The sequence below is a fragment of the Drosophila pseudoobscura genome, chromosome X (assembly GCF_009870125.1).
Source record: "Drosophila pseudoobscura strain MV-25-SWS-2005 chromosome X, UCI_Dpse_MV25, whole genome shotgun sequence".
In the NCBI taxonomy this organism is placed as follows: Eukaryota; Metazoa; Arthropoda; class Insecta; order Diptera; family Drosophilidae; genus Drosophila; species Drosophila pseudoobscura.
In genome coordinates this window covers 47094867-47121468 of record NC_046683.1, presented here as the reverse complement: position 1 = coordinate 47121468, position 26602 = coordinate 47094867, and the positions used below count along the sequence as shown (strand labels likewise).

At 45.2% G+C, this 26602-nt stretch overlaps 8 protein-coding genes across 11 annotated transcripts; 6 read left to right on the top strand and 2 right to left on the bottom strand.

The window, feature by feature from the left end:
* Positions 1-447: 447 nt before the first annotated feature.
* MED1 (Mediator complex subunit 1) lies at positions 448-7119 on the bottom strand. 2 transcript variants are annotated; one of them, XM_001353493.4, is made up of 4 exons: positions 6852-7119; positions 5500-6786; positions 3322-5414; positions 448-2224 (listed from the first exon to the last, which is right to left on the bottom strand). In XM_001353493.4, exons 1-4 carry the CDS (start codon positions 6889-6891, stop codon positions 968-970), a joined length of 4677 nt encoding a protein of 1558 aa, XP_001353529.4. In that variant the 5' UTR covers positions 6892-7119; the 3' UTR covers positions 448-967. The 2 variants fall into 2 exon arrangements, with proteins under 2 accessions (XP_001353529.4, XP_033238131.1); XM_033382240.1 differs by having other exon boundaries at positions 1871-2219.
* A 1024-nt stretch (positions 7120-8143) lies between these two features.
* LOC26533271 (asparagine--tRNA ligase, cytoplasmic-like) lies at positions 8144-9971 on the bottom strand. The gene has a single exon (XM_033383596.1). It carries the CDS (start codon positions 9915-9917, stop codon positions 8268-8270), a length of 1650 nt encoding a protein of 549 aa, XP_033239487.1. The 5' UTR covers positions 9918-9971; the 3' UTR covers positions 8144-8267.
* A 961-nt stretch (positions 9972-10932) lies between these two features.
* ORMDL (Orosomucoid 1-like) lies at positions 10933-11847 on the top strand. 2 transcript variants are annotated; one of them, XM_033382777.1, is made up of 3 exons: positions 10933-11204; positions 11254-11423; positions 11489-11847. In XM_033382777.1, the coding sequence occupies exons 1-3, from the start codon at positions 11028-11030 to the stop codon at positions 11622-11624; spliced, it is 483 nt and encodes a 160-aa protein (XP_033238668.1). In that variant the 5' UTR covers positions 10933-11027; the 3' UTR covers positions 11625-11847. The 2 variants fall into 2 exon arrangements, with proteins under 2 accessions (XP_033238668.1, XP_001353528.1); XM_001353492.4 differs by having other exon boundaries at positions 10937-11204; positions 11272-11423.
* A 375-nt stretch (positions 11848-12222) lies between these two features.
* On the top strand, positions 12223-13827 carry LOC6900542 (fibrinogen-like protein 1). 2 transcript variants are annotated; one of them, XM_002134890.3, is made up of 3 exons: positions 12223-12340; positions 12435-13540; positions 13640-13827. In XM_002134890.3, exons 1-3 carry the CDS (start codon positions 12284-12286, stop codon positions 13761-13763), a joined length of 1287 nt encoding a protein of 428 aa, XP_002134926.2. In that variant the 5' UTR covers positions 12223-12283; the 3' UTR covers positions 13764-13827. The 2 variants fall into 2 exon arrangements, with proteins under 2 accessions (XP_002134926.2, XP_033238667.1); XM_033382776.1 differs by having other exon boundaries at positions 12435-13573.
* A 214-nt stretch (positions 13828-14041) lies between these two features.
* On the top strand, positions 14042-15461 carry LOC4812826 (aldose 1-epimerase). The gene has a single exon (XM_001353491.4). The coding sequence runs from the start codon at positions 14289-14291 to the stop codon at positions 15417-15419; it is 1131 nt and encodes a 376-aa protein (XP_001353527.2). The 5' UTR covers positions 14042-14288; the 3' UTR covers positions 15420-15461.
* Positions 15462-17815: 2354 nt separating this feature from the next.
* On the top strand, positions 17816-19436 carry Fum3 (Fumarase 3). The gene is made up of 3 exons (XM_002134889.3): positions 17816-17956; positions 18024-19032; positions 19102-19436. The coding sequence occupies exons 1-3, from the start codon at positions 17816-17818 to the stop codon at positions 19359-19361; spliced, it is 1410 nt and encodes a 469-aa protein (XP_002134925.1). The 3' UTR covers positions 19362-19436.
* Positions 19437-19889: 453 nt separating this feature from the next.
* Positions 19890-21246, top strand: LOC4812832 (aldose 1-epimerase). Its single transcript, XM_001353490.4, has one exon. It carries the CDS (start codon positions 20062-20064, stop codon positions 21163-21165), a length of 1104 nt encoding a protein of 367 aa, XP_001353526.1. The 5' UTR covers positions 19890-20061; the 3' UTR covers positions 21166-21246.
* A 2565-nt stretch (positions 21247-23811) lies between these two features.
* Atox1 (Antioxidant 1 copper chaperone) lies at positions 23812-25065 on the top strand. Its single transcript, XM_001353489.3, has 3 exons — positions 23812-24013; positions 24090-24165; positions 24313-25065. Exons 1-3 carry the CDS (start codon positions 24008-24010, stop codon positions 24444-24446), a joined length of 216 nt encoding a protein of 71 aa, XP_001353525.3. The 5' UTR covers positions 23812-24007; the 3' UTR covers positions 24447-25065.
* The last annotated feature ends 1537 nt before the right edge of the window (positions 25066-26602 follow it).

Genomic DNA, 26602 nt, shown 5'->3' with positions numbered 1-26602 from the left:
AATCAGGATACAAGTGTGCGTGCGTGTGGGGTTCTAGGGTGGATCAGGACACCACGAACACATGTTTCCATTGCTGGCAACCCCGGCAATGAATTTGTGTTTCCATCTCGCTGACTTCACCATGATGGTTAACCGCATCGTTGATTTGAGGGCGTGGAGTGTCATTATATATTTATTTTGTTTTTCGGATCTTCTGCGTTCTTTGACGCGCCGAGACAATTAAAAATGGGCAACTCAACTTATTTACATGTCATGAAGGAAGGAAGGAAGGAAGAAATTGATTTCTTCATGAACAACACACATATGTACATAATCGTATGTCTTTGAATTGCTAAAGAAGATGCTTAATATGCTTATATGCGATTTCCAATCGCTCAACAGTAAGAAACGGTCTTTGGCTTCCCAGTAAATGTACATTTGAAGTCTCCAACTGAATAAAAATATTTATATTTCTATACGAATTATATTTTACATAATATTTAGAGCGATCGGTCCACACACACAATATCTTATCGCTGTCAATAAATGTTTTCCTAATACATTCTGTAAATCAAAGTTTAACATAAGTTTTTTTTCCTAGACTTTGCATCATTTTACAAACAGCACGTGATAATCTCTGAGATTTTGTACCAAATTTCTTGTGTCGCCCTATTTTGAGAATAAGAAATCCGTAATAAACTTATTGGAGGAAACTGAATATTACAAAATTATGTTGCAACTGTTCAATTATTTTCAGAAATGCAGATACAGGTCGTGAAATAGGAGTACAATGCTATATAATATACGGTTTACGGATTAATTTGGGAATCTATTTAAAATGTAAGTGTAATGAGAACATATGCTATAATCATAAATACGAGAAAGAGTATTGTTGCAGCTTAATTGCTGAGCCCAGCAACCAAACGTTTCCACATAAGATATCTTTTAGTTTAGCTTTAAATAAGAACAACAGGAACGTCGAAAGGTGTCACTCGCCAGCCAGGCTGGCCAGAAGCTCCTCATCGATGCCATCTCCAGAGGGCATTGGCGCCGTGGTGCTAAGGTTCAGCAGCAGATCGTTGCCTGGTGGAGGCGGTGCTGCCGACGGCTTCGTGTCCGGATCTGGCAGTGCACTGGAAGTGGTGGCCGAGACAACTGTCGAAGTCGCTGTTGTCGAAGTCTGCTCAGTGCTGCTGGGTGTGCTCCGTCCACTGCCACCGCTCCCGCGCTGCGATAGTTTGGGTATTTGAAACTTGTTGTGCAGTCCCTTAATGAAGCCCTCCATGCTGGCGGCCATCGTGGGTGATGCATATTGTAGAATGGTCATCATGTCGGTGTGATGATCAAACCGAGGCGGCGGCTGGGACATGGAGCCAGTGAGAGCTGCTGGAGACACGGCTCCCGATGAGCTCCCTCCACCCGCTGATGAACCTCCTTTGCGTGGAGCACCTCCTGCTCCACCGCCGCTGCTGGCTAAGCCTCCCATACTGGGACGACGCCTGGGGGCATTGTGCTCTTGGAAGGAATTGGTACTATTGCTTTTAGTCAGCAGTACACCACCGCCGCTGGCAGATCCGCTGAGCTTGCTGCTTAAGTTGCCCGACGAGTTGGCCTTCTGAAATAGATGCTTGCTGGAGGAGGAGGAGGCGCCGCCGCTTGTTGTCGCTCCTCCTGTGGACGCGGTGGCTTTCTTGGACGCAGGTCCACTGTTCACTCCGGGCTTTAGTCCCGTGTGCTGCTTTTTGGCGTAGCTCGAGGAGCTAGCCGAGGCTGATGCACCGCCACTCGAGCCACTACTGGGGCCCTTTGTCTTCCCCATGCCAATGCTTGATGAGCTTGCGCCGGAACTGGAGCTCTTGCTGCTCCCCGTCTTGTTGATGGTCAGCTTGAGGCCTTCCTGGCTGCTGGGTTTCACCATATACTCCGAGGATGTTCCGCTTGTGATGTTGCTTGCACCTCCGTCGCTACTGCTGGCCCCGCTAGTGGCCAAGCAGCTACTAGGTGGCGCTGCTCCCGGTTGCTGCTGTTGGAACGTTGCTGGTGCTGCTGCTTGTACTGGTGCTGCTCCCGCTGATGCCGCTGGTCCCACTCCCACTCCCACTGCCGCTGACGTTGACGGTGCTGTTCCCACTCCCTGTCCCAGTCCCTGTCCCTGTCCCAGTCCCAGTCCCGTTCCCGCTGCTGCTGCTGTTGCTGTTGCTGGGATTGCTGTTGCTAAAGCTGCCGTCGACGTCATCAAACTAACCTGACAAAGTAAGCATGGGGTGTGGTGGTGTGTGGCCGTGTGCGTGCGTGTCATGGCGGAGGAGCAAACACAAACCAAAAACGAACCGGAAGAAACACAAAAATTATAACAATCAAAAACGTGGAACCAAATTATGAAAATTGTGCAAAAAGAGTTTGTATGTTTTTGGGCAGAGAGTGGAGAAAAAAGAGAAGAGAGAAGAGAAGCAGACCCCGTTAGTAATTCGCTTAAAAATGTAATAAGCTTTTAAGTACCACTGCAAAGGCATTGAAGAATACAATACTTATTTACAAATCGAAAAGAAAGTCTTTTTAAGCCAAATGCTCTACTGAGGTCTGGTTATAATTGTACGAGTATGGAATGGAATAGCTAGGAATCATAATTTAAAATACAAACAGAATACGTACTGAGAAACAATACAGAAGCAAACAATATCACGTGTACAAACAAAAGTTTTAAATGCAGCTGCAAATACACCATTACCACCAGATCGGAAACCAATCTAAACGTGCACAAAAACTAGTCATTGCTACAACGATAACCTCGCGCGGATAATATGTTTTAGTGGAAGAAACATGCAGTTGCTGGTACGGAACAAAGCAAACAATGAGCTCAAAACATTCGTATAAATACTCGTATCTACGTACATACGTTCTTAGTGCAGGATAAAGAAGGTTAGAGGGTTGCTTGGAGGATCTGGATTCTGGAGAGAGCCCCATAACCATAACTACATTAAGGGATTAAATAGAAAATAAAAACTGATGCAGGATATGACAAAAAAAAAGGATAATTTGTATATATATATATATTTACAAAGATTAAGCAAAGAAAAACTAACACACAAACAACTAAATAATAATTATAATTATTTCAACTACAGCAGAACTAAAGCGAATACAAATCTTTTCACAATTATATCATATATAGATACACGCTTGCATTAGTTTAAGGATACGTTTAAGGATTTAGTCTGCATTTTTTTAGGACAAGTGCTAGAGAGCCAACTACGGGTTAGGATTGGAGGCGGAGCCGGAGCCGGTGTAGATGGTGGGAGAGGGTGTGGTGTGGAGGAGCACTTATAATGAATACGGACTTACCGCGCCTCCCGCCAGGCCCTTCCGCAGAGCACTCAGTTCCAAGGCCGAAGCACCTGTCACTGCTCCCGCTCCTGCTCCCACCGTTGCCGCCGCTGCAGCCACCGCTGCTGCTCCTCCAGCTGCCGCATAGCTGCCCAAGCTGCCGCCAGCTGCCAGATGCGACAAGCTGGCCACAGATGATTTGAGCTGCTGCTGTTGTTGCTGCTGTTGGGAGGTTTTCAGAGCCGCCACAGCAGCAGCTACACTGGCGACAGACACCACACTGGCTGGAGAAACACCACCGACGCCGCCGCTACCACCGGAGGGGCCAGAAGAAGCACCCGACGACGACGAGGGTCCCGCGGCTGAAGATTTCTCCTTTTTAATGCCCGAGCTGCCGCTTTGCTGACTGCTGCTTCCGCCGGCGCTGCCGCTGCTGCTGCAGCTGCTGCTGCTGCTGCTGCTGCTACTGATGGCACTGCTCAAGGGAGGAACAGGCGGTGGTGGTGGCGGTGCTCCAACGCTTGCAAAGGAACGCACCAGACTTGGATTGGCGCTAGCTCCTGTCGATGATCCTACAGACGCTGAAGGAGGAGGGCCTACGGATGACGTTGATTTGTCACCCTTGGGACTGAGGCTAGTTCCCGCTGTGGCCGCACTCTTCAGAGTGGACATGCTCGGCTTCCCCGAGGAGCCGTGCTTGGGTGAGTGCGTCCCAAACGGCGATTTGGGACTGTTCGAGGCGGTGTTGTGCTTGGGGCTGCTGTAGACGGGCGAATGCTTGGGACTGGGACGTGCTGGGGGCACGCCAGACAGTATGCCCTGCCCGGATCCACCAGCTTTGGGTGAGGACGAGGGAGAGGAAAACTTTCTTACCACGCCCCCGGTAGCCGAGGCATCTCCACCCGCAGCTGGAGAGTTCTGTCGGGAGTATATCTTCTCCGGGGGTCCCATGGGAGAATCATCGCGTTTCTTCTTGCGCTTCTTCTCCTTCTGTGTATCTGTGGAGCATGAACTGCTGCTGCCGGTGGAAGATGTGGAGGAGCTGCTGCCTCCGCTGCCGGCTGACGATGACGAAGCGCTGGTGCTGCTTTCATGAGGGCGCTTCGTGGCTATACTTACCCCGGCAGGAGCTGAAGAGCTGCTCTTCTTGGACGATTCCTTGGCGGGGTCCTTGCCAGTTATCGGAGTTATGGTAATGGTAGTGGGTGCCGTTGTGGTGGTCGCACTTCCCCCGTCCCGAGTTCCACTAGTCTGGCTCTGTGCGTTTAATGGTATTATCTCTATGCCACCTGTACGCTGAACATCCACTGTTGGAACTACTCCGCCAACACTGCTTCCCACGGGACCCCCTCCTGCGCCTCCTCCTCCTGTCTTACCGTCACCTGGTATGGGAGTTATGCTGACGCAGTGCTTCAGATTCGGTGTTTTATCCTTCCAAATGTTCTTATACTTGTCGGCAATCTCATGATCAGTCGCCTTGGCCGCCGCCAGCACGGTGGATGAGCTGCCGGAGCTGCTGGAGTTGCCCGAGGACACAGGGCCAAGGGCTGATTGAGGATCCGTTTCACGCTTGAGATTTATTAGGCTGGCAATGGCTGCCGCTGCCGAGGTGGACGCCACAAAAGCATCTGCCAGGGAGCGCGACTTGGCTTCCATTTTGAGGCTGTTGATGCTGGTGAAGCCTCCGCTGGGCAGGCTGCCATCCAGCGAAGGTCCCGCTTCCATGGCAAATTGATTAAAATTATGGGCATGAGCAAGTCCAGTCCCGACTCCGCCTCCGTTGCCTGTTCCAGCTCCTGCTCCGGATCCCGCACCAGCGCCTGCTCCAGAACCAATCACACCATGCAGCTTGAACTGATGCTCCTCATCCCAACACTTGAGCAGCTTGTAGATGACCATCGGGATGGAGAGGACCTTCCGCACAGTCCGAGTCAGCTTTTGGGAGAGCACCTCGTACTCGTTGTTCAAACAATAGATGCTGCATGTGGCCTGGCCATCCTCCAGAAGAAAATCCACTGTGGCCAGCGACTCCTCATAGGGGTGCTGCAGCTCCACAGTGATCTGGTTGAAGGAAACGGCCGTCACCTCCAATATCACAGTGCTATCCATGTCTTCACCGAGAGAGAGATAGAAAAAAGAGAAAGAGAGAGCTACGCATGAAACAGAGCGTGACAGAATATATAGAAGAGAACTCACCATTGTACTGCTTCTGTTGTTCTCGCACACAGCTAGCGAGCAGCGTGTAGAAGAGGGCCTGCTTCTTCAGAAACGTCATTATCTTGGGTACCTGGGCGGGCTCTGTGAAGGGAAGGGAGGATATCAGTGTACCTTGCAGCTTCCGATTGTCCGTAAAGAAATAGCAGTGCGTCTCCTTGGGCAGATTGACATAGAGGCCTCGCTGGGTGTTCTTTATCGCCTGCTTAGAGGCGGTTTGCACAATCAAATTGAGCACGGTGGCGACTGGCGGCGAGGGTGCTGCAGCCATGCCTTCCACGCCTGGCAGACCTAGACTCTTGAGGGTTTCGTAACACACGGGCATCGGCTTGTTTAGACGCAACACATATGTGGCCGGCATCAGCATAGAGTTGTTTTGATTGAGCTGCGCATACGTGGGCAGCTCCAGTCCTGTTTGAGGATCGCGACTGAAGCTTAAAATGGGCATAATCTGAAGTTTGTTGGCCGAGGAACCCTCCAGGTTAACGGTGGCACTTAGGCCGTGGCTGCTGTGCATCACCTGATCAATGCTAAACTCGCTGCTTGCCAACTTCGATTCGCCCTCCGCGAGGTGGATGGGCGGGCAGAAGTAGGTCAGCTTCATGGGATGACCGCCGCGCCGCTGCAGCACCAGACCAACGGCAGAGCTGTTCATGATATCGTAGCTGTCACCGGTGCGGTTTTGCATCTGATGACTATAGAGACTGTAGATGTCCGTTTCCATGGCCTGCAAGGCCACAAACGCCTTCTTCTTCACTTTTGGCTCGGCATTGAGTTGGTAAATTGAGGACAGACCCTCCAGCTGGACGGTGAAGTCGGCAAAGTCTCCGGACTTTAGGCATTTCACCAATTCACTCGATTGCTGCTCTATTTTGCATTCGTGATGCACCTTGACGTCCGACAGATTACCACTGGCGTCGAGAAGAATTTCCACATAGAACATATCAGTGGAAATGAACAGAAGCTGCTGATCCTCCATGAACTTGAGACCCAATTGCCGGGACAGACTTTCCAATCGCTCCACGAGACCATGCCTCGAGGTAACCTTGATGTAATGCTGAAGCTTGTCCAATGCCGACTGCAGTGTTGCCTTGCACAGCGGATCCAGTGCATAGTGCTTCTCAATGAAATACATTCTCACCGACTTCTTGATCTCTTCATAGGTTTTCGGCTTGTTCCGGTACTTTGCTCTCAGTTTCTCCATCATGGTCTCCTGTTGGATTTGCCTATTCTTCTCCTCAATGCTGGGTATATGACTACCAAAGCCACCTATGGAATAGTTTCCATCACATTCAGTATTTTTTTAATTTCCACATCGGCGTTATGCCACTTACCTCCCGCCCCCAACGAGCATTTTGCATTTGTTCCACTCATCTTTTTTATGTCTGTTTTCTGCTTTTTTATAACAACTCACTCAATCATTTGTAAACTATCATTGAATCACCTTATTCTTACTATCATAGCTCTGCATATATGTACATATACACTATTCTCCGTTTTGCAAAATTTAAGCCATGACGAAAATTTTTTCAACGCAAAACAACAAAATGGCCATTAGTGTGACCGCGGGCTCATTGTCTGACCCTCAGAAAAATACCAAAATATACCGCCTCGTTTTGAAAATATACCGTGAATATACCGATGAAAAAACAAAACACTCCTCTATCAATAACCAGTTGAACAGCTCGAGCTAATCCGAGGAAAATATACTGTTCGTATACCCCATTTCTTTTTATTGATGTTAGCATCCTGCTATCCAAGCTGACTTGAAACCCAGTTAATCAGCCAGGCTCCGTTTTTCACATTCACAAAAGTTTTCCGATTTACTTTTGAAATCACATAAATTGGGGCTCTCTTTTTCCCATTCCGCAAGATTTCTTCGTTTTCAAAACGAAAACATTTTCGTTGACGAAATGAAAAGTAAACGGCTTTTTATACAACAAAACGAACCTTAATTGCAAAAGGAAAAAAATAGATGACTTATTGATGCATTAACATAAACTTGATACCTATATCAGGGTTATTTAACTTGTGCTTTCTTTATAAATAATTTTATTTTAACCCAACCTAAAATTTGACTCGGAAAAAATTGGCCACAGCAACAACAAATTTCGTTTTGGTGTAAGCAGCTGACGCATTCCGATTTGGTTATCGGAACGTTGGCAATTAATAAATTTTTGCGTATAACAGCACAAATGTGCATGTAACAGCTCAGACTGTGCTTGTAACATGCGCTCAACAGAAAATCTGGGTGAGCACAGCTGTTTCGCGCCCAATTTAATTCGGACTTCAAAATGTAACATATCGATAAAAAAAATATGTGAAAAATGGAACACCTTAAAACGAAAACGAAACGTTTTGGCTGAAAACGTAATCCGCAAAAGTAAATGAAAAACGGAGCCTGCCTGAATAATGCATTTTTTCGCAAATTGGCATGTTTTTGAACTATCATGCAATTATCTGTGAAAACAGATATAGATATATGTACATACATATGTATGTTCATATGTACTTATATACAAAATTTCTTTTCCTTAAAACATATTCTGCATTCATTGGAGCCTGACATGACAAACATGTCATTAATTCTATAATATTCTCTTTGAACCAAGGGTATTTCAAATAATGCGTTGAGAAATATTAACACTCAGAATATTTATTTTTCATTATATACAAATGTATGTTGATGTATAAATATGTATGTATGTTCACTGAATTGCGATGATGCATACATATGTGCATTTTCGGAACTAGGGCCTGCATCTGTCGAGGAAGCGTGGATAAAGACACACCTCCCGAATGTGATAGCGGTTAAGCAGCCAGCAGAGGAAACGCTCCAGGCCAAGACCATAGCCGCCATGAGGTATTGTTCCGTAGATCCTTTGATCGGTGTACCAATAGTAGGGAGTCGGATCGATGCCCTCGCGCTTATAGCCGTTCAACAATTCCTCGCTGTCCCAAATCCTCATCGAGCCGCCGACAATCTCACCCACGTTTGGCAGCAAGACATCCACACTCTCGGTCAGCCGCTTGTCCTCCGGGCAGCGGGACATGTAGAATGATTTGATGGCCACGGGGAAGCGACAGAGTAGAATGGGTTCGTTGATAGTGTCGGTCATCTTGCGCTCGGGGGCCTCGGGTATGTCCTCGCCAAACTCGTAGAAGGTGCCATCATCTTTGGTCACGTTGTTTTTCTTCAGCCATTCGATAGCGGCCGCGTAGTCCATGCGACGGAATGGCTTCTTCGGTGGTTTGAAATCCGGGTTGAGCTCCATGACCAGGTGGCCATATGGCGACTTCAGCACCCGATCCACAACATCGCAGACCAAGTCCTCGAGGCGATCTAACAGATCGTCGTAGCTAATGAATGGACACTCTGCCTCAACGTGGGTGTACTCCGCCAAGTGTCGGCGCGTGCGACTCTGCTCGGCCCGATAGCTCTGGGCAATAGTAAAGACATCGCCCAGGGCGGGCAGACAGGTTTCCAAGTACAGCTGCGAGCTCTGGGTGAGGAAGGCCTCCTCGCCAAAGAACTGCATCTTGAAAAGAGTGGAGCCGCCCTCTACTTGTGTCTGTACCAGTGTGGGAGGCGTCACCTCGTTGTATCCGCGATCGAAGTAGTGGTCACGGAAGGCTTGCATCACGACGGATCGCATCTTGAGCACCTTGGAGGTGTTCTCGCCCCGAATCATAATGTGCCTGTTGTCCAGCTGCACGTCGGGAAGAGCCTCCTCGTTGAGAATTGCATCGGCTCCACCTGGAGGAGCCAGACCAATCAGCTCCCAGTAGTCCACATGCAGCTCATGGCCACCGGGTGCGATCTTCCCCGAAGGCACCGCTTTCAGTATGCCATAGAGTACCACGGAACTCTCGGTACTCAGAACCAGGGCTTGGTACGTTTGGCACAGCAAATCAGTGAGCACACATTGCAGGAAGCCGGTGCCATCCCTTAGGGTCAGGAACATCAGCGCCTTGCCCTGCCGCCGCAGTCGGTGCACCCAGCCAAAGATCTTGACGCGAACTCCCCGGAATTCCGGTCCTTTTGTGATTTTGATTTTGCGGGCCTTTGGCAAGCTTGCATCTTCTAAAATCCTAATTTTTTTCGCCTCCTCCAAGTTCAGTTGGCGCTTCTCCGCGTCCTCGGCTTCGCGGAGCTCCTTGTCAACATTCTTTTGGCCATCGCGTTGCAGCACCTTCTGGATCTTCTTTAGCTGAGACTTGGAAGCTGGCTCAAAAACCTTAGACGGCTCCGAGCTATCCACATAGATGGTTTCGTAGGGCTCCTCACTGCCCGCTAGCTGCATTGCATGGAGAACCGTCTTGAAAGGCTTGCTCTGGGTACCGTTTCCGGAACCGTCGCTTCCCCGTTTCTCAGATGTATAGATTCCACTTGCACTCATAGTCGTCGAAGTTTCCCAAAAACTACCTTCTACTTCAGAAAAATGTTTCACTCTGCACGAGTAGCTGTGCTTGAACTGCTTTTATATCTGCCTGGCGTTCTTGATAACGACTCAATATTCACGCAATAGGCATTGCAAAATTTCATCAGCCAATTGAAACACTTTTTTATATATCGGTACTTTCCCCGAAAATGTTATATGACTTTATCATGAGAGAGAGAGCACAGAGAGAACATCTGTGCATGTGTTAGTACACACTCAGGTCTTGTTCTGTTTTGCCACCAGCATGTTTTAGTGTATGGGTGCACATGCATTCTCACGTACTTTGCGTACAAGAATAACTCACCAACATTACCTAGACCCAACCAAAATAAATACTTGTACGCATTGCCTGAACAACGTTCCAGTAACTATAGAACACCTACTCAAAGACTGCCCATCCTCACAACTCACAGACATACGTTTCAAAATCTTCGCTAACAATAATCCACTGACATTCCTCTCTAACCCAACTAAAACTGAAATAGACCTAATCATAAAATATCTAAAAGAAACCAACTTATATCCATTAATCTAACTCTAATATAAAACCTATGGAATACATCTCACATATAATAAACATAATATAATAAGCATAACATAATAACAACATAGCCGAAGGTCGTAGTAACCAGTGCTATCATTAATAAGCTAGGTTAATAGTTTTAACTCTAACCTCGCTGTAAATAAATAAATAAATAAATAAATGTTCTCTCTGCGTTCTCTCTCATGATGACGCTTCAGTAATCTGGGGTACTGAACGCGCTAGCCAGTGTGTGACGCTTTCGTGGTATGAACTGGCACATCTATATATGTACTGTATGGTTAGTGGTACAATATAGAAGAACATATGGATATATGTATGTGAATGATTGGTCGAAAATATGTCTTTTTGGGTAATGTTTAATATTTAAATTATAACATAGCACAAAATGTGCTGCTGGGCGCCACAGGGCTGCTAGAACCTATCGATTATCGATTAGACATCAGAACACATCATCGCCCAGAACACAAAACAACTTGTTTACGTTATAAAAAATTTATTGACTCGACTATTAACTATCAAATTCGATGACGAGTATTGCCGGCGGTCACGGGGAGCCAAACCCCAACAGCTCCTGGTTGAGTGCACGTGGCTTTTGGCTAGCGTACTTCCTTGGTTTATTGTCGATTCACTTGATACTCTTATCTGTGCCCTTTGTCAGTATTTCTTGGGCCTGGACAGCGACTAACCTGATACACAATGCGGTAAGACAATATATCCTCCGATATATTGGTTATTTGGTTATTTTCTTAGCGTTCATTGTTTGCACAGGCCCACTTGTACTTCTTGCACATCATTAAGGGAGCTCCTTGGCTGAGCATTGAGAACGACCCGAGCCGCCGCTGGACACATTGGGAGCAGATTGACGACGGCATCCAGATGACTACCACCCGAAAGTTTTTAACAGCCGTCCCTATTGTGCTGTATGTGCACCCGTTTCTTAATGAAATACAGTTTGGTATATTTAATCTGGCATTTCTGCTTCCAGTTTCCTGCTCACCTGTCTGTACACCCGCAATAGTACCGAGCACTTTATAGCCAACTTTGTGTCCCTGGTTGTCGTCACGCTTCCCAAGCTGCCACAGTTCCATGGCGTGCGTTTGTTCAACATAAACAAGTACTAGGAGCCAGGTGCTCAAAGCGCATTTATTTAGTTCTTACAAAGTGTACATACAAATATTCGTATATCCCTAAAGTTATACATACATATTTATGCTCTGACGACTTCGCTCTTGACCCAATCCTTATGTATGTATGTATAGAATGGAGGAGCGGGCAGAATTTTCAGAAAATTCTATATTAAAACTAGACATTAAATTGGATTGTAAATCTAAATTTAAACAAGAACTGCTTTATTTAACTTAATTGTAGAATTGCTTGTGGAATGCAAATTCTTGGATGATGTTTGGGTTCCGTCGAGGATTCCCATTCCATTCTTGCTGAATTCGGGGTCGTTGACGCAACCAGAGCATTAAGGAAGCTGATGCTTTCGCACGAAGCCGTTCATTAAATTTAAAACAAATGGCGCGCATAATTATAGCGTATTACACTGCCGCGCTCTTGCTCAATGCTCTCCTCCTAAGTATCAAGATGTGTTTTTATGGCCAAAGAGTCCACAAAAATATCGTATCAAATGATAAATTTGGTTTCAAGTAATTTTTATGTATGCTTTTAAAATTATTTTTAGATCAGCTGTTTTTATGCGTGTTGGATAACACAAGAATAAGTCGAAAAGAAGGTAACTTTTTCCAACACTAGGCCCAATTACAATTTGTTTATCAAAATGAGTGAAATGACGTTAAACAATTTATCCCAGGAAGGATCTGCGCCTGAGAACAATGTAAGCACATACATATGTATGCCAAATGAAGTCTTTTTTGTACATTGTACATTCATTAAATATGTATTGTATATAATACATGCACACATTTTAGCTAAGCAGTGACTCAGAAGATGACTATAATGTACTCGTGGCTGAAGTAAAAGACCACCAACTATTGTTGCAGCTTCTGAGAACTTTTCAGGCTAAATGCAAAAGTAATGCTACGACTATCAAGGATCTGGGAGGAAAATTATTCGAAGCTGAATCACAGCTATTGATTCATAAGGAAAAGGCACAATTCTTTGATGAGAAGTGCAGGGACAAAGGTGATCTGATAGCGACGTTGAAAGCGTCAATACAAATAAACAATGAAATGACTACGAGAAACGCTGCTGCGCACGATATGAACATAAAATTAATGCAAAATCGAATTACTGAGCTTCAAAATGCTCTTGACACCCAAGCTAAAGATGATCAACCAAATTCTGGAACTATCCATGACACACAATTGGAGAAGTTTCAAGAACAGATTGCCGATTATAAACGCATCATTGAGTTAAACGAGTCTACAATATGCCAACTGAAAGAAAAAGTGACTGCATTAGAGACCAAAGTCAAGCTAGATGCAACCATTATCGAAAACAAGAATCATGAACTCGCCCAAGTAACTAACAGTATAAGTACGGCCGAGTCTACAATATTAAAACTGAAAAAGGAAGTGACTGCGTTAGAGACCACAGCCCAGTTAGCTGAAATCAACATCAAACAGAAGGATGAGCAAACCGAGAATAAATCCTCGCATAGAGGGTACAAAATTACAAATCTAGTGTCCACTAAATTAATTGAAATTACTGGCCTCGCACCCTTTGCCGCCCCATTTAAGGATATTCCATGTAGAAATGGCAATGGCTGGATGGTCGTGCAAAGACGTTTCGATGGAAGTGTGAATTTTTCTGAGGGCTCGTATATTGATGGTTTTGGTTCTTTAGCTGGAGAGTTTTGGCTTGGCTTGGAGAAATTGTATATATTAACAAATATTACTCCTCATATGCTGCACATTCAACTCGTTGATTTCGATGATAATACATGGTACGCAGAATATGACCACTTCATTGTTGGCAACAAAATATGTGACTACAACTTAGTTAACCTCGGGTACTACTCAGGAAACGCTGGTGATGCACTGCGAAATCATGTGCATGAAGGTTTCAATAAGTGGTGGGTGTATAAAAAAGAAGTTCAAGACGGGTGGTAAGCAATTAGGCTGCATATCCTGTACTGGTACTTATATTTACTGATAATTTACTGTATTTTCAGTAATTTGAATGGAAAATTTTATGCATCGACGAGTCGAAATCGGAATACCAAGGATGGCATTTATTGGGGTACAAGAGGAAACCTCAAATCTTGTACAATGTTGCTAAAATCTATGTTTATTTAAGGGACATTGTACATATAACAGTCAATCTAAGAGCTTATAAAAATTTTTTTATACAATCTTTAAATAAGTAGCTCATGAATGTTTTGGAATTTATTAACATTGGAAGGCGATCACAAAGGTGGGCCAGCAGCTCCGATTATAAATATGTATGTAAACTTTGAACGACAAACCCAGCCGCGCCCCCAAGGAAATAGATTGTCTGTGCATGTGTGAACTACAGATACACATCACATCCATTACGTTGCGGCCACAGGCAGCAATAAAAAGCGTTGGCACTGCAATCACAATCAGTTTTGTTGGCGTCGTCCGAGAACGTTGTTGGCGTAGTCTGCGTCTGGTGCCCTATTTGACTTTGCGGAAGGTGTTCGCGACCTCAACGACTTTGGAGACGAGAACGACATAATCAGTAGGCAAGGTGTGTCGAAGCGGATCAACGTCGACCAGGCAGCAAATGTAAATTGTTTGTGAAAGGGAAATTAACCCTATAAGATATTCCAGCTGAGAAGACCCGATCACATATCCACAATGCCGATCACACTGGAGGAGGAGATCTTTGGCCTGGCCGTTAATCCCTTCACAAAGGCACCCGAGATGGTGCGCCGCTACACGCTGACCAACTCGAACCGGATGTCCATTTCGGTGATTCAACTGGGCGCCATCATCCAAAGCGTACGAATGCCGGATGCCTATGAGAAGGTCGATGACATCTGCTTGGGATTCGATGACATTGCGAGCTACGTGGCTACCAAAGGGGCCTACATTGGCGGGACCCTCGGACGGGTCGCTAACCGAGTGGCGAACGGCGAATACGTGGTGGGTGAAACAAAGGTCGAGCTGACCAAGAACTTCCAGAACAAGTACCAGCTGCACGGCGGCCTTGTGGGCTTCGACAGCGTCATATGGGAGGTGGTGCAGAAGACGGAGGACGGCATTGTCTTTCGCCATGTCTCGGCGCATGGCCACGAGGGCTACCCGGGCACACTGACTTGCCTCATTACCTACTGGCTGGACAACCAGAATCGCATTGGCGTGCAATTCGAGGCCACCACCGACAGAAAAACCGTTGTTAATATCTCCAATCATGCGTACTTCAACCTGGCCGGCCACAGCGCTGGGCCCAAGGGTCTGGCCGAGCATACTGTGGAGATAGCTGCCAGCAAGATTGTGGAGACGGATGATCAACAGATACCAACCGGCCAGTTAGTCGACGTCGATGATACGGTCTTCGATCTGCGGCTGCCCGTCCTGCTGGGCGACCGCCTCATGCAGTTCGGCGGGAGTCTGATCGATGGCTACGATAACTGCTTTGTGGTCAATGGCGGCAGTACGCAGCCGGGCCTGAGTATGATCGCTAAGCTTGTTCATCCTCCCAGTTGTCGGGTCATGGAGGTATGGACAAATCAACCAGGGCTGCAGTTCTACACGGCCAACAATCTGCCCAACGAAAAGAGCGGCGAGTTCCCTATGATTGGCAAGGACTGCACTCACTACGTCAAACACGGCTCCTTTTGCGTGGAAACCGAAAAGTTTCCCGACTCCATGAACCATCCCGAATTCCCTTCGATTTTTCTGGAGCCCGGCGAAAAATACCAGCATGAGGTCATGTACTGGTTCAAGGTGGAGGAGTCCTGGAAGTGCTGTTGTAACAACAAGTGAAAGCTACTAGATATCAAATAAAGCTGGATATTTTAAAGGCGATGCTCGAGTATTGTTGTAGTCGTTTTTTTCAGGTTTGAGGTCAGCACTTCACCTTTGCATTCTGGTGGCAATTGTTTTGCGTCTTCATGATCAGCATGAATGGGGAGTCATGTCTGTCTGTTTGTCTGTTTTTCTGTCCGGCTGCCTGCCAACTAGTCTATCAGTTAAACCGAACAAAATATGCATAAACGGAGGGGAGTCACAAGGTTGCGTCACTTAAATCTATCTAGAAGCTGAACGCGTCAAAATCGCAGAATGCGCTTTTGAACTTATTTAAAGTTACATATATTCAAAGAAAATATACAGAACGAGGGGGAACGTGCTGCTGCGGCCGCAACTCTACATTTATACCCGATACTTAGTCAGGCTCTCCTCCGCCAGACGGCGCTAACATTGAACGACAAAGAGTGTGGGCGCTGCGTAGCCATAAGAATGATCCGATCTGATCCAGATGTGCAATCTTGTAGATATGGTCATTATCTATGATGGTGCGTGTTTAATTTTTTTGCATCTTCAAAATTGTGGGTGCAACAGATTTTTGTCTTTTGAGGGGTCGGAAATAAACTTGATTCAATGTGATATCACAGGAGCCTGGATACGAAATTTCGCTTTTTATACCCGATACTCAAAATGAGTATTGGGGTATATTAGATTTGTGGTAAAAGTGGATGTGTGTAACGCCCAGAAGGAATCGTTTCCGACCCCATAAAGTATATATATTCTTGATCAGCATCAATAGCCGAGTCGATTGAGCCATGTCTGTCTGTCCGTCCGTCCGTCTGTCCGTCTGTCCGTCCGTCCGTCTGTCCGTCTGTCCGTCCCCTTCAGCGCCTAATGCTCAAAGACTATAAGAGCTAGAGCAACGATGTTTTGGATCCAGACTTCTGTAATACGTCACTGCTACAAAAATATTTCAAATCTTTGCCCCGCCCACTTCCGCCCCCACAAAGGGCAAAAATCTGTGGCATCCACAATTTTAAAGATACGAGAAAACAAAAAACGCAGAATCGTAGAGAATGACAATATCTTTTAGACTGCAGAATCTGAATTGGATCGTATTACTATTATAGCCAGCATCAAGAAAACAATTTCATTTTTTCTCGCCCTGTCTCTCTCTAACACACAGGTAGCATAGGCGGCTTTGCTTAGAGTAAAACATTAGCGCCTAGATCTCAGAGACTATAAAAGCTAGTGCAACCAAATTTGGTATCCACACTCCTAATATATCGGACCGAGACGAGTTTGTTTCAAAATTTTGCCACACCCCCTTCCGCCCCCGCAAAGGATGCAAGTCTGGGGATATTCACAAATCTCAGAGACTATTAAAGCTAGAGTAACCAAATTTAGTATCCGCACTCCTGTTAGATCTCACTAGAAAACGTATATCTCAAAATTTCGCCCCACCCCCTTCCGCCCCCACAAAGGACGAAAATCTGTTGCATCCACAATATTGAGGATACGAGAAAACTAAAAACGCAGAATCATAGATAATGACCATATCTATCAGATTGGTGAATCTGGATCAGATCAGATCATTTTTATAGCCAAAAGGAACAAATCAATTTGCAGTGGCTACGCAGCGCCCGACGTCACGCTCAGACTGATTTTCTGTCTCTCTCGCACGCACTCTTTGTCGTGTTGTTAAATATTAGCGGCGTCTGCCGGAGGAGAGCCATACTGACTTAGTATCGGGTATAACCTTAGAGTTGCGGTGTCCGCAGCAACTCACAACGTTCCCCCTCGTTTGCTTCAGCTCTTATGGACTGTGAGAACTAGGCGTCAAACGAGACGGACGGACCGCGAACGGACGAAGGGACAGACATGACTCTATCGACTCAGCATGGCTCTATGCTGATATAGAAAATATATATCATTTATGGGGTCGGAAACGCTTCCTTCTGGGCGCTACAGTCATCCATTTTCAACACAAATCTAATATACCCCAATACTTTTTGAGTACCGGCTATAAAAATATGAATAGGGCATAAAAGTCTCTCACTCCAACTTGAAGCTGAACAAAAAAGTCAAATATGTTTCCAGTACGTTAGCTTAGTGCAAGGCAAAATTTAAAACATGTTTTTATTTACGACAAATGAGATACCACTGAGAGTAGTAAAAAAATGATGAGTAAAAAAGGCATCAAACTTACGTTAAAATTTGTTCTTCAACATGTTTTCTATAACACAAAAATATTTAGGTTAAATAGGAGGCTATGGCATTGAACAAAAGTTGCGCTGTAAAATCTGCTAGTAGCATTTGCTTAATGTGTTCATGTCGTAGTCTGTGATATACATTTGGACTTAGTTTATATTTTACTAACCGATTCGGACCAGAGAAAGAGAAAGGTAGAAATTATGGCCAACGAGTGTAAAACGACACGCGTAGAAAGCGACACTCTTGGGTCTATGCAAGTACCTGAGGATCGATATTATGGCGCACAGACCATGCGCTGTTTGTTAAATTTCCGTATTGGTGGGACAGAGGAGCGTATGCCGGTAAGTGTTTGGGCTGATCCTGATCAACTGTGAGCGCTTCCTGAATGATCTTCCTACGATTGTGCAGAAGGACCTTGTCCAGGCCATGGGGATACTGAAGAAGGCCGCTGCAGAGGTCAACCAGGAGTACGGACTGGACTCGAAGATTAGCGCGGCCATATCAAGTGCAGCGGATGAGGTAATTTCGGGAAAGCTCTACGACGAGGGGCACTTTCCCCTGCCGATCTGGCAGACGGGTTCTGGTACTCAAACGAATATGAATACGAACGAGGTGATCGGCAATCGGGCCATTGAAATTCTGGGCGGCACTGTGGGCTCTAAGGATCCGGTGCATCCGAACGACCACGTTAACAAGTCGCAGAGCTCGAACGACACCTTCCCGTCGGCCATACACATTGCCGTGGCTACGGCACTGGTCACGCAGCTGAAGCCCGCGCTGACCAAGCTGCGCGATTCCCTGAACAACAAGGCCACCGAGTGGAGGGACATTATCAAGATCGGCCGCACCCACACCCAGGACGCAGTGCCCATCACTCTGGGTCAGGAGTTCAGTGGCTACACCCAACAGCTAACCAACGGCCTACAGCGCCTTGACGCGGTGATGCCCCGAGTCTATCAGTTGGCCCTAGGCGGGACTGCCGTCGGCACTGGGCTGAACACGCGCAGGGGATTCGCAGAGAACTGCGTCAAGGTGATCGCGAAGCTCACCTCGCTGCCTTTTGTGGTGGCCCCCAACTTTTTCGAGGCCCTGGCCTCGCGAGATGCCATGGTCGAGGTGCACGGGGCCCTCAACACTGTGGCCACCAGCCTCATGAAAATCGCCAATGACATTCGCTTCTTGGGATCGGGTCCCCGCTGCGGACTGGGGGAGCTGTTGCTCCCTGAGAACGAGCCGGGCAGCTCGATAATGCCGGGAAAGGTTAATCCCACACAGTGCGAGGCCATGACTATGATTTGTGCCCAGGTGATGGGCAACCATTTTGCCGTCACTACAGGCGGTGCCAGCGGCCACTTCGAGCTGAATGTGTTCAAGCCGCTGATTGCTTCCAATGTGCTGCGATCCATCAAACTTCTGAGTATGTCTCTATCCCCATCACAGCCAAAACTGGAGTACAATAGACTCTCCACTTTCTTCCACTCTTTAGCCGATGGCTGCACTAGCTTCTGTATCAACTGCGTGCAGGGAATCAAGCCCAATAAAGAGAAGATAGCCAAGATAATGAAGGAGTCCTTGATGCTGGTCACTGCCCTCAATCCTCACATTGGCTACGACAAGTCGGCCCTGATAGCCAAGACAGCGCACATTAATGGGACCACTCTGAAGCAGGAAGCCCTCAATGCGGGCATCTCTGAAAAGGACTTCGACGAGTGGGTGCGCCCAGAAAAGATGCTGGGTCCCAGCTAGGCATTGTGATCCCTTGCCCAATATTCTTCTTGTTTCCCATTTGTTAATAAAGTTTATTTCAGATCTATCAGAGCACGCGGTGCCTATTTATATTTTTCATTCCTTTGGAACACCGAGAACGAAGTATCTACTGAGTATTCCTATTACTCAAAAAGCTTAGTCACTTTAGTTTTAATGGGATTTGAGAGTTCAGAGTAGTTCAGTTTTTGCTGATTAATTTGGATGATTACATAATCTATCAGCGACAACTGCGGTGGTTTATTAAATCCCCAATCAAATAACAAAACGATTAGGCCCTGTAATCTCGCTAAACACTAAGTCTTCGCTTGTATATCTTAATTCTTATTTAGTTAAGACTACCCAGACTTGAATGGCGTATCGTATTTCCAAATGGGCAAGCTAAGATAAACTGTCATATGATAGGACACTATATGAAGTTTGTTTCCATGTTAACTAGTCTCTCAGTCTCTAGTCTCAGAAATATTGATGGTTGATGGATTTGTGTTTGGGTGTGAGACTAACAAAAAGTCTCTAACAAAAAATATCACTAAGTTAGTCTTGACCTTTCTGGCATTTTTCAGCCTTTGCATTGCTTTCCAAATTCTCAGTTTCTCACCAGAGTCGTATCCAAATTTTGGTTTCCCCGCATTTTTGGTTTAGTAAAAATTTGGAGTTTTGGTAAATCTACGTAGCTGGCAGGATGGTGCGCGTGATCGAGGATATGTTCGGCATCGCTGTCAATCCCATGACTCAAAAGACGGATCAGGTGCGTCGCTTCACGCTGAGCACAGACCGGGGTATGTGCGTGTCCATTATCACTCTGGGGGCCATCATCCAGAGGATCAATGTGCCGGACGTTGACGGAAAGCTTGAGGATGTTTGCCTGGGCTACGATGACGTTGCTGGCTACTACCGCAACCAGCCGGCATACTTTGGGGCCACCATTGGAAGGGTGGCGAATCGAGTCGCCCGGGGCCGCTTCAAGCTGTGCGGCAAGGAAGTGAGTGTGAGCCGCAACTTCAGGGACAAGTATCAGCTCCACGGCGGCTTTGTGGGCTTCGACAGCGTTATCTGGGATGTGGTGGGAATACACAAAGATGGCGTTACCTTCCAGCACGTCTCGCCGGACGGCCACGAAGGGTACCCCGGAGAGGTTACCGTCAACATCAACTTTTCGCTGAACGACACGGGCTGCTTTGGCATGAGGATCGAGGCGAGGGCCAAAGCCACCACATGCGTTAATATAACCAACCATGCGTACTTCAACCTAGCCGGCCATGGGAGCGGCAGGGATACCCTCTTGCAGCACATGCTGATGATCAAGGCCCAGAAGATTGTGGACACGGACCTCGAGCAGATTCCCACTGGGAAGCTGATGCGCATCCGCAACACTCCGTACGACTTCTCCAGCCTTGTCAACCTCGGCAAGCGCATTGGACAGCTGGCCAACTGTCCGATCCACGGCTTTGATAATAACTATTGCGTCGACGTGCCGCCCAATCGTGTCCAGCTGGTGGCCCGCGTTGTCCATCCCTGCAGCGGTCGCTTTATGGAAGTGCACACCAACCAGCCAGGGGTACAGTTCTATACCGCCAACAACCTTCCTGACGAGGAACGCGGCGGGGTTCCGAACATTGGCAAGGCCGGGGCCCACTATGTGCGGCATGGCTCCTTCTGCCTGGAGACCCAAAAGTATCCCGATGCCATGAATCACGATGACTTCCCATCGATCGTCCTTAATCCTGGACAGTTGTATGACCATCAGGTTGTCTACAGATTCGGTGCCTGCCCCAAACGAATTTAGTTATGACGCTACTTTTTTCTTGATAACAAAACAAAATCTTAAATTTGCACTCAATAATAAAGGATAAAATCATGAAACTTATTTAATTTAAGTTTTCTCATATATTTTTTGTGTATGTATATGCATATCTTTTCTGAACAGCACCAAACACTCTGCTCACATACAGCTCGAAATGTTTGTAGATTAATAAATAAACTGGGTATTATCACTAACCATACAGTATATAGATGTGCCAGTTCATACAACGAAATTGTCACACACCGACTTGCGCTATCCGTACCCCAGAGTGACGTCATCATGAGAGATAGAGCGCAGAGAGAACATCTTTGCATGTGTTAGTACACACGCAATATGTTTCGACAAAAATATGTGATTGTATGTTTTTTCAGATTTTTTGAACTCTTTCAGGTCTGGTTCTGTTTTGCCACCAGCATGTTTTAGTGTATGGGTGCACATGCATTCTCACGTACTTTGCGTGTGTGTGTTTACTATTGCTGGCCGCTAGAACTGAAATTTGAGTTTGGTTCTTGTTTCGGGTCTTTTGATGGACTGACCTACCGCCACAAAATAAATGAAGAATGGGCAGGGGGTGGGGGTATGGTACACTAGGGCGCGGGAAACAAAATAAAAGCTGTTATTTGTTTCATTTATACCACAAAATATAAAATATTACAATAATATAATTACACATTTATTTCCTTATTTTAAAACGGTTGATTATAAATTATACAAATTATGCAAACGCCGTCGGTTCTCGACTTTTTTTGTTTATTATAACTAAAACAACGATGTATCTAAATATACAATATAAGAAAATATATATACATATATGTATACTTAAATAAATATGCCTAAATATAAATGGAATGGGTTTTACATATATTTCAAATCAATTGTCAATCGCGCGCTTTCCGACGGGAATCTGCAAAGCAAAAATTTAGATGCGATGCCGGTCGCACCTTGAATACTCTCATGGACAATACCCATACATTTTCGAATTCAATTATAAAATATCTTATGTACATATGTACATAAATATTAAAGTTTATTACATTCGTATATTGCATGAGGGTTTTCAAAATTACTGCTGCCCGGTCAGCGTCGAGTCGGTGTGTCTCGAGAGAAAGAATACAAAAACAAAATATGAATCGTCTGCGTGCCGAAACCGTAGGGCAGCTTGGTCGCTGATGTCTTTGGCGCGGCACAGTGGGACTCAGCCGAAATAGTAAAAAAATTGTATGAGTGCTTTAGATAAATTCTAATAGAGAATTTTCCAATCGAATTTTCCCACTGTGCCGCTCCAAAGACATCGGCGATCCGCGACCACCGCTTCGACGGTGCTGAGGCTCGAGAGTCCAGAATTGCCGAACAGACGAAACCGATGGGCAGCGGGGTCGCGGTAGAGACGAAGTACAGGCGAAAAGGGAATTGAAACCCCGCGCGCTCCCTCGTGCCTTTTGGGTTCTAATGTTAGGACCCGCCATAGAACAGCTTTTTGGTCGTTCATGCAACATCTTGGTATTGTATAGTCTTTGATATAAACAAAACGTCGAGAACCGACGGCGTTTGCATAATTTGTATAATTTATAATCAACCTGCTTAAGATAAGGAAATAAATGTGCAATTATATTATTATATATAGTCGAGAACCGACGGCGTTTGCATAATTTTTATAATTTATAATCAACCTGTTTAAAATAAGGAAATAAATGTATAATTATATTATTGTAATATTTTATATTTTGTGGTATAAATGAAACAAATAACAGCTTTTATTTTGTTTCCCGCGCCCTAGTGTACCATACCCCCACCCCCTGCCCATTCTTCATTTATTTTGTGGCGGTAGGTCAGTCCATCAAAAGACCCGAAACAAGAACCAAACTCAAATTTCAGTTCTAGCGGCCAGCAATAGTAAACACACACACGCAAAGTACGTGAGAATGCATGTGCACCCATACACTAAAACATGCTGGTGGCAAAACAGAACCAGACCTGAAAGAGTTCAAAAAATCTGAAAAAACATACAATCACATATTTTTGTCGAAACATATTGCGTGTGTACTAACACATGCAAAGATGTTCTCTCTGCGCTCTATCTCTCATGATGACGTCACTCTGGGGTACGGATAGCGCAAGTCGGTGTGTGACAATTTCGTTGTATGAACTGGCACATCTATATACTGTATGGTTAGTGGTATTATCCAACTCTAAATTTAACCCTTAAATTGTTTGAAGAACAATCTATTTCATCCACATAATCGTTTGACGTTCGGGTATTCAAAATAACCGCCCACTTGACCATAGAATATCGGTAGAAGAAATATTGGGGTATTGCATGGTATTTTGAAGAATATTTCTGCCAGCCTGCAGGAAAATGTTTTTGAACCATAGCCATTTTAAAATATAAAACACTATAAAACGCCGATAAGTTCCGCTTATCGCACAAAAATACCGATATTTTTGTGTGCATCGATAATTATAATCAAAACTCGGTATATCTAATCTAACGGCGTGACACAACAGAAAAATATAGTTGAATAGAATACTAGTTCCGTGGATGATTTATTATAATACATCCCATATAAATATCTATACTATTATATTATATCAATAAAAAAATATATATCGATATAATTTGTCAATATATATTTAACATCCCTAATATACACCTAGTAGGTTCAGAAAAGATAGATTCAGATATTTTTTCTTAACATAAAGGGCAGAAATAGGTGTTTGCCACGTCAATCAGCGATCGATTCCATCCGCCAAGCTGTTTAATTTACCGCAAGTCTACAACAGGACGACGGAAGACAGTCGTCACAGCAGCAGCAGTAGCAGCAGAATGACCGTACGTATCCATCAGATATTTTCGCAGTGTGTATTGCAATTTTCACCACCACCACCCCCCGTACTTCTTCTATCAGGTACACGAATTCAAGGTGGAAATGACCTGCGGCGGGTGTGCCAGTGCCGTGGAGCGCGTTCTGGGCAAATTGGGCGGTAGGTATAAAAAAGGCAGAAATGAAATGGCCTAGTTTTAGGTATTAGGCTAATTAATGCCATGTCCCCTTATCAGACAGTGACAGTAAATTCTGCTGTGGGTTCTATTGTGGCAACCAACTAAAGTCTTGTTCGCAATTCTTATAGATAAGGTCGAAAAAGTCAACATTAACTTGGAGGAGAGAACGGTTACTGTCACGTCGAATCTATCGTCCGATGAACTGTTGGAACAGCTGCGCAAGACCGGCAAAAGCAGTTCGTACATCGGTGTGAAGAAATGAGACGAGTTTTTTAGCAAGTTTCAGAAATACGGCAAACTGAAACTTGAAGTCTAAACGGGACGAGACGAGGGTCAATCTCGAGTCAATCCACACATTGCCGATGTCACATGTCACACATACATACACATCGAACCATTCGAGCTGAAGGCGCTGCTTGATCCATTCGTTCAGTGATACCCAAGATTTACCCAAAATCCGATATACACATACACAACTACGAGTATACTCGTACAACACGAAGACAAAGTTTAAACTTAATCAAAAATAAATAGGAATTATCTACAAATTTACATTAGTATTCGATCTTGCCCAAGTTATAAGTAGCTCGTAGTTAGCCGACCAAAGGGTTGAATTATTCATTACTTATTACTCGAAGAAGAATTTTAAATTCAATTTAACAAATCAATCAAATCTAAATCGAAACAAAATGCCAAGATTTTGCCTCTATGCAGTATAATAATTATGAGTGCATATATTTCCAATGTAGTAGCCAATAAATAATACACTCGTATGCCAATTGCCCTCTTATGATTACACATATGTAGCTCGATAACGAATTTTAATATCAAACATTTTTTTCAATAACAAATACATACAAATATATTTAAATCTTAACTAAGCTACCAAGTCTCACATATTAAATTGAGTTTCTTACAGTGATTAAGGTACTTACTTACTGACATACTCGTACATACTTTTAGAATGTAATGAAGGGAGTGTATGGAATTCCTAGACGTTAATATTCCCGTTTCATGCCATCCCAAAAACGTTAAACACGTTCTGAAATGTGTGGCACGGAAATCGTCTTATTGCCGAGCCTAATCTCTTCCCGATCAGATGCAGGCATTTAGTCATGGGGCCTTGGTTATAGGGCTGAGGCTCGAGCAGCGGCTGGGGATTGCTGTCTCACCGAATCAACGACAAATAGTCATGTCTCATAGGGTCATCTCTTATAACAATCGAGGAGGGAGCATGCACACGTCATAAATCTCTGGCAACGGCAAACCACACTTATCAAAATGAATATTTTTCATTTTCCTTTTTTCTGTTTTTTATATTCTGTTGTATTCTGTTTTTTTTTTCTGTGGACCATGTTCGGGGCGTAACGAAATTATCAATCAAATGCCAGTGTGGCATGCAAGGAATGCAGAACCGTCACACACAAAGAAAGAAAGACTCTGGACTAATTGAGTTTAGAGGGAGACGCAACTCAGCTCTCCGTTTGGAATTTGATGTCGCCTCTTGGTTGTTGAGAGTTGCTACCTGAAGTTGTTGCTCGGCTTAGTGTGTCGACTCCCGTTGATTTATGCCCCATGCAGCGACCCCAAACAATAAAGAACCCAGCAAGGGACGAACCAGCCTGTCACAACAAACTTCACAGTCGTAGTCACGTCCTTCCCCCTGTTCCATGTCCCATTCGTTTAGATAGCATCATAAAAGGTTCATCCCCAGTCATTGGTAAGATCAAATTATCGACTCAAGTACCGTTCAAATAGCCCACAGTAAAATAAACAGTTAGTCAAGGAAATCTCCTGTTGTTTTCCCGAGCGCTGGGTGTATTGCTGGGATAGTTGGGATTATATTTATCTGTAATTTTTGTCAGCAACTTATAAGCAGGAATCTATTATTGGGGTATACAAAGATCTATTGGTTTCTGATCAAATGTGCAACTCAATGATTTGCAATGATTGATCTGCAGTAAAAAGTAAAACTCTGCAACGCGAGCAGATCAAGTTTGTGTCAAAATTTGGCCATCACCCCCCTTTGTCTGGACCAGTCTGGTCTACCGAGTTTGTTGGTTTCATTCTTGAGCGAGTACGTTTTTTGTGGATGTTTTTCCATGCACACTTGGTGCATTGTAGACATTCCGAAAATCGTTGGCAAAATTCCTTGGCGCATGCTTTGCAGCAAGTCCTAACCAGTTGGCTGGTTCGCCTGGTCAAGTGGCTCGCGGATCGTTGGGGCATTGGCAGGACAGGACTCGACTGGTTTACCATTTGGCGGCGATCTTGGCTGAAAGCACATACGCACTCTCGCAAATATACACATATACACACACACACACTGGCACTCACATGCAGACAAAAGTGCCGCCGTTGCAACGCGTTGTCTTGGCCGCGGCTGCAGCTGTGTTTATTGTCATGAGAGATGTGAGG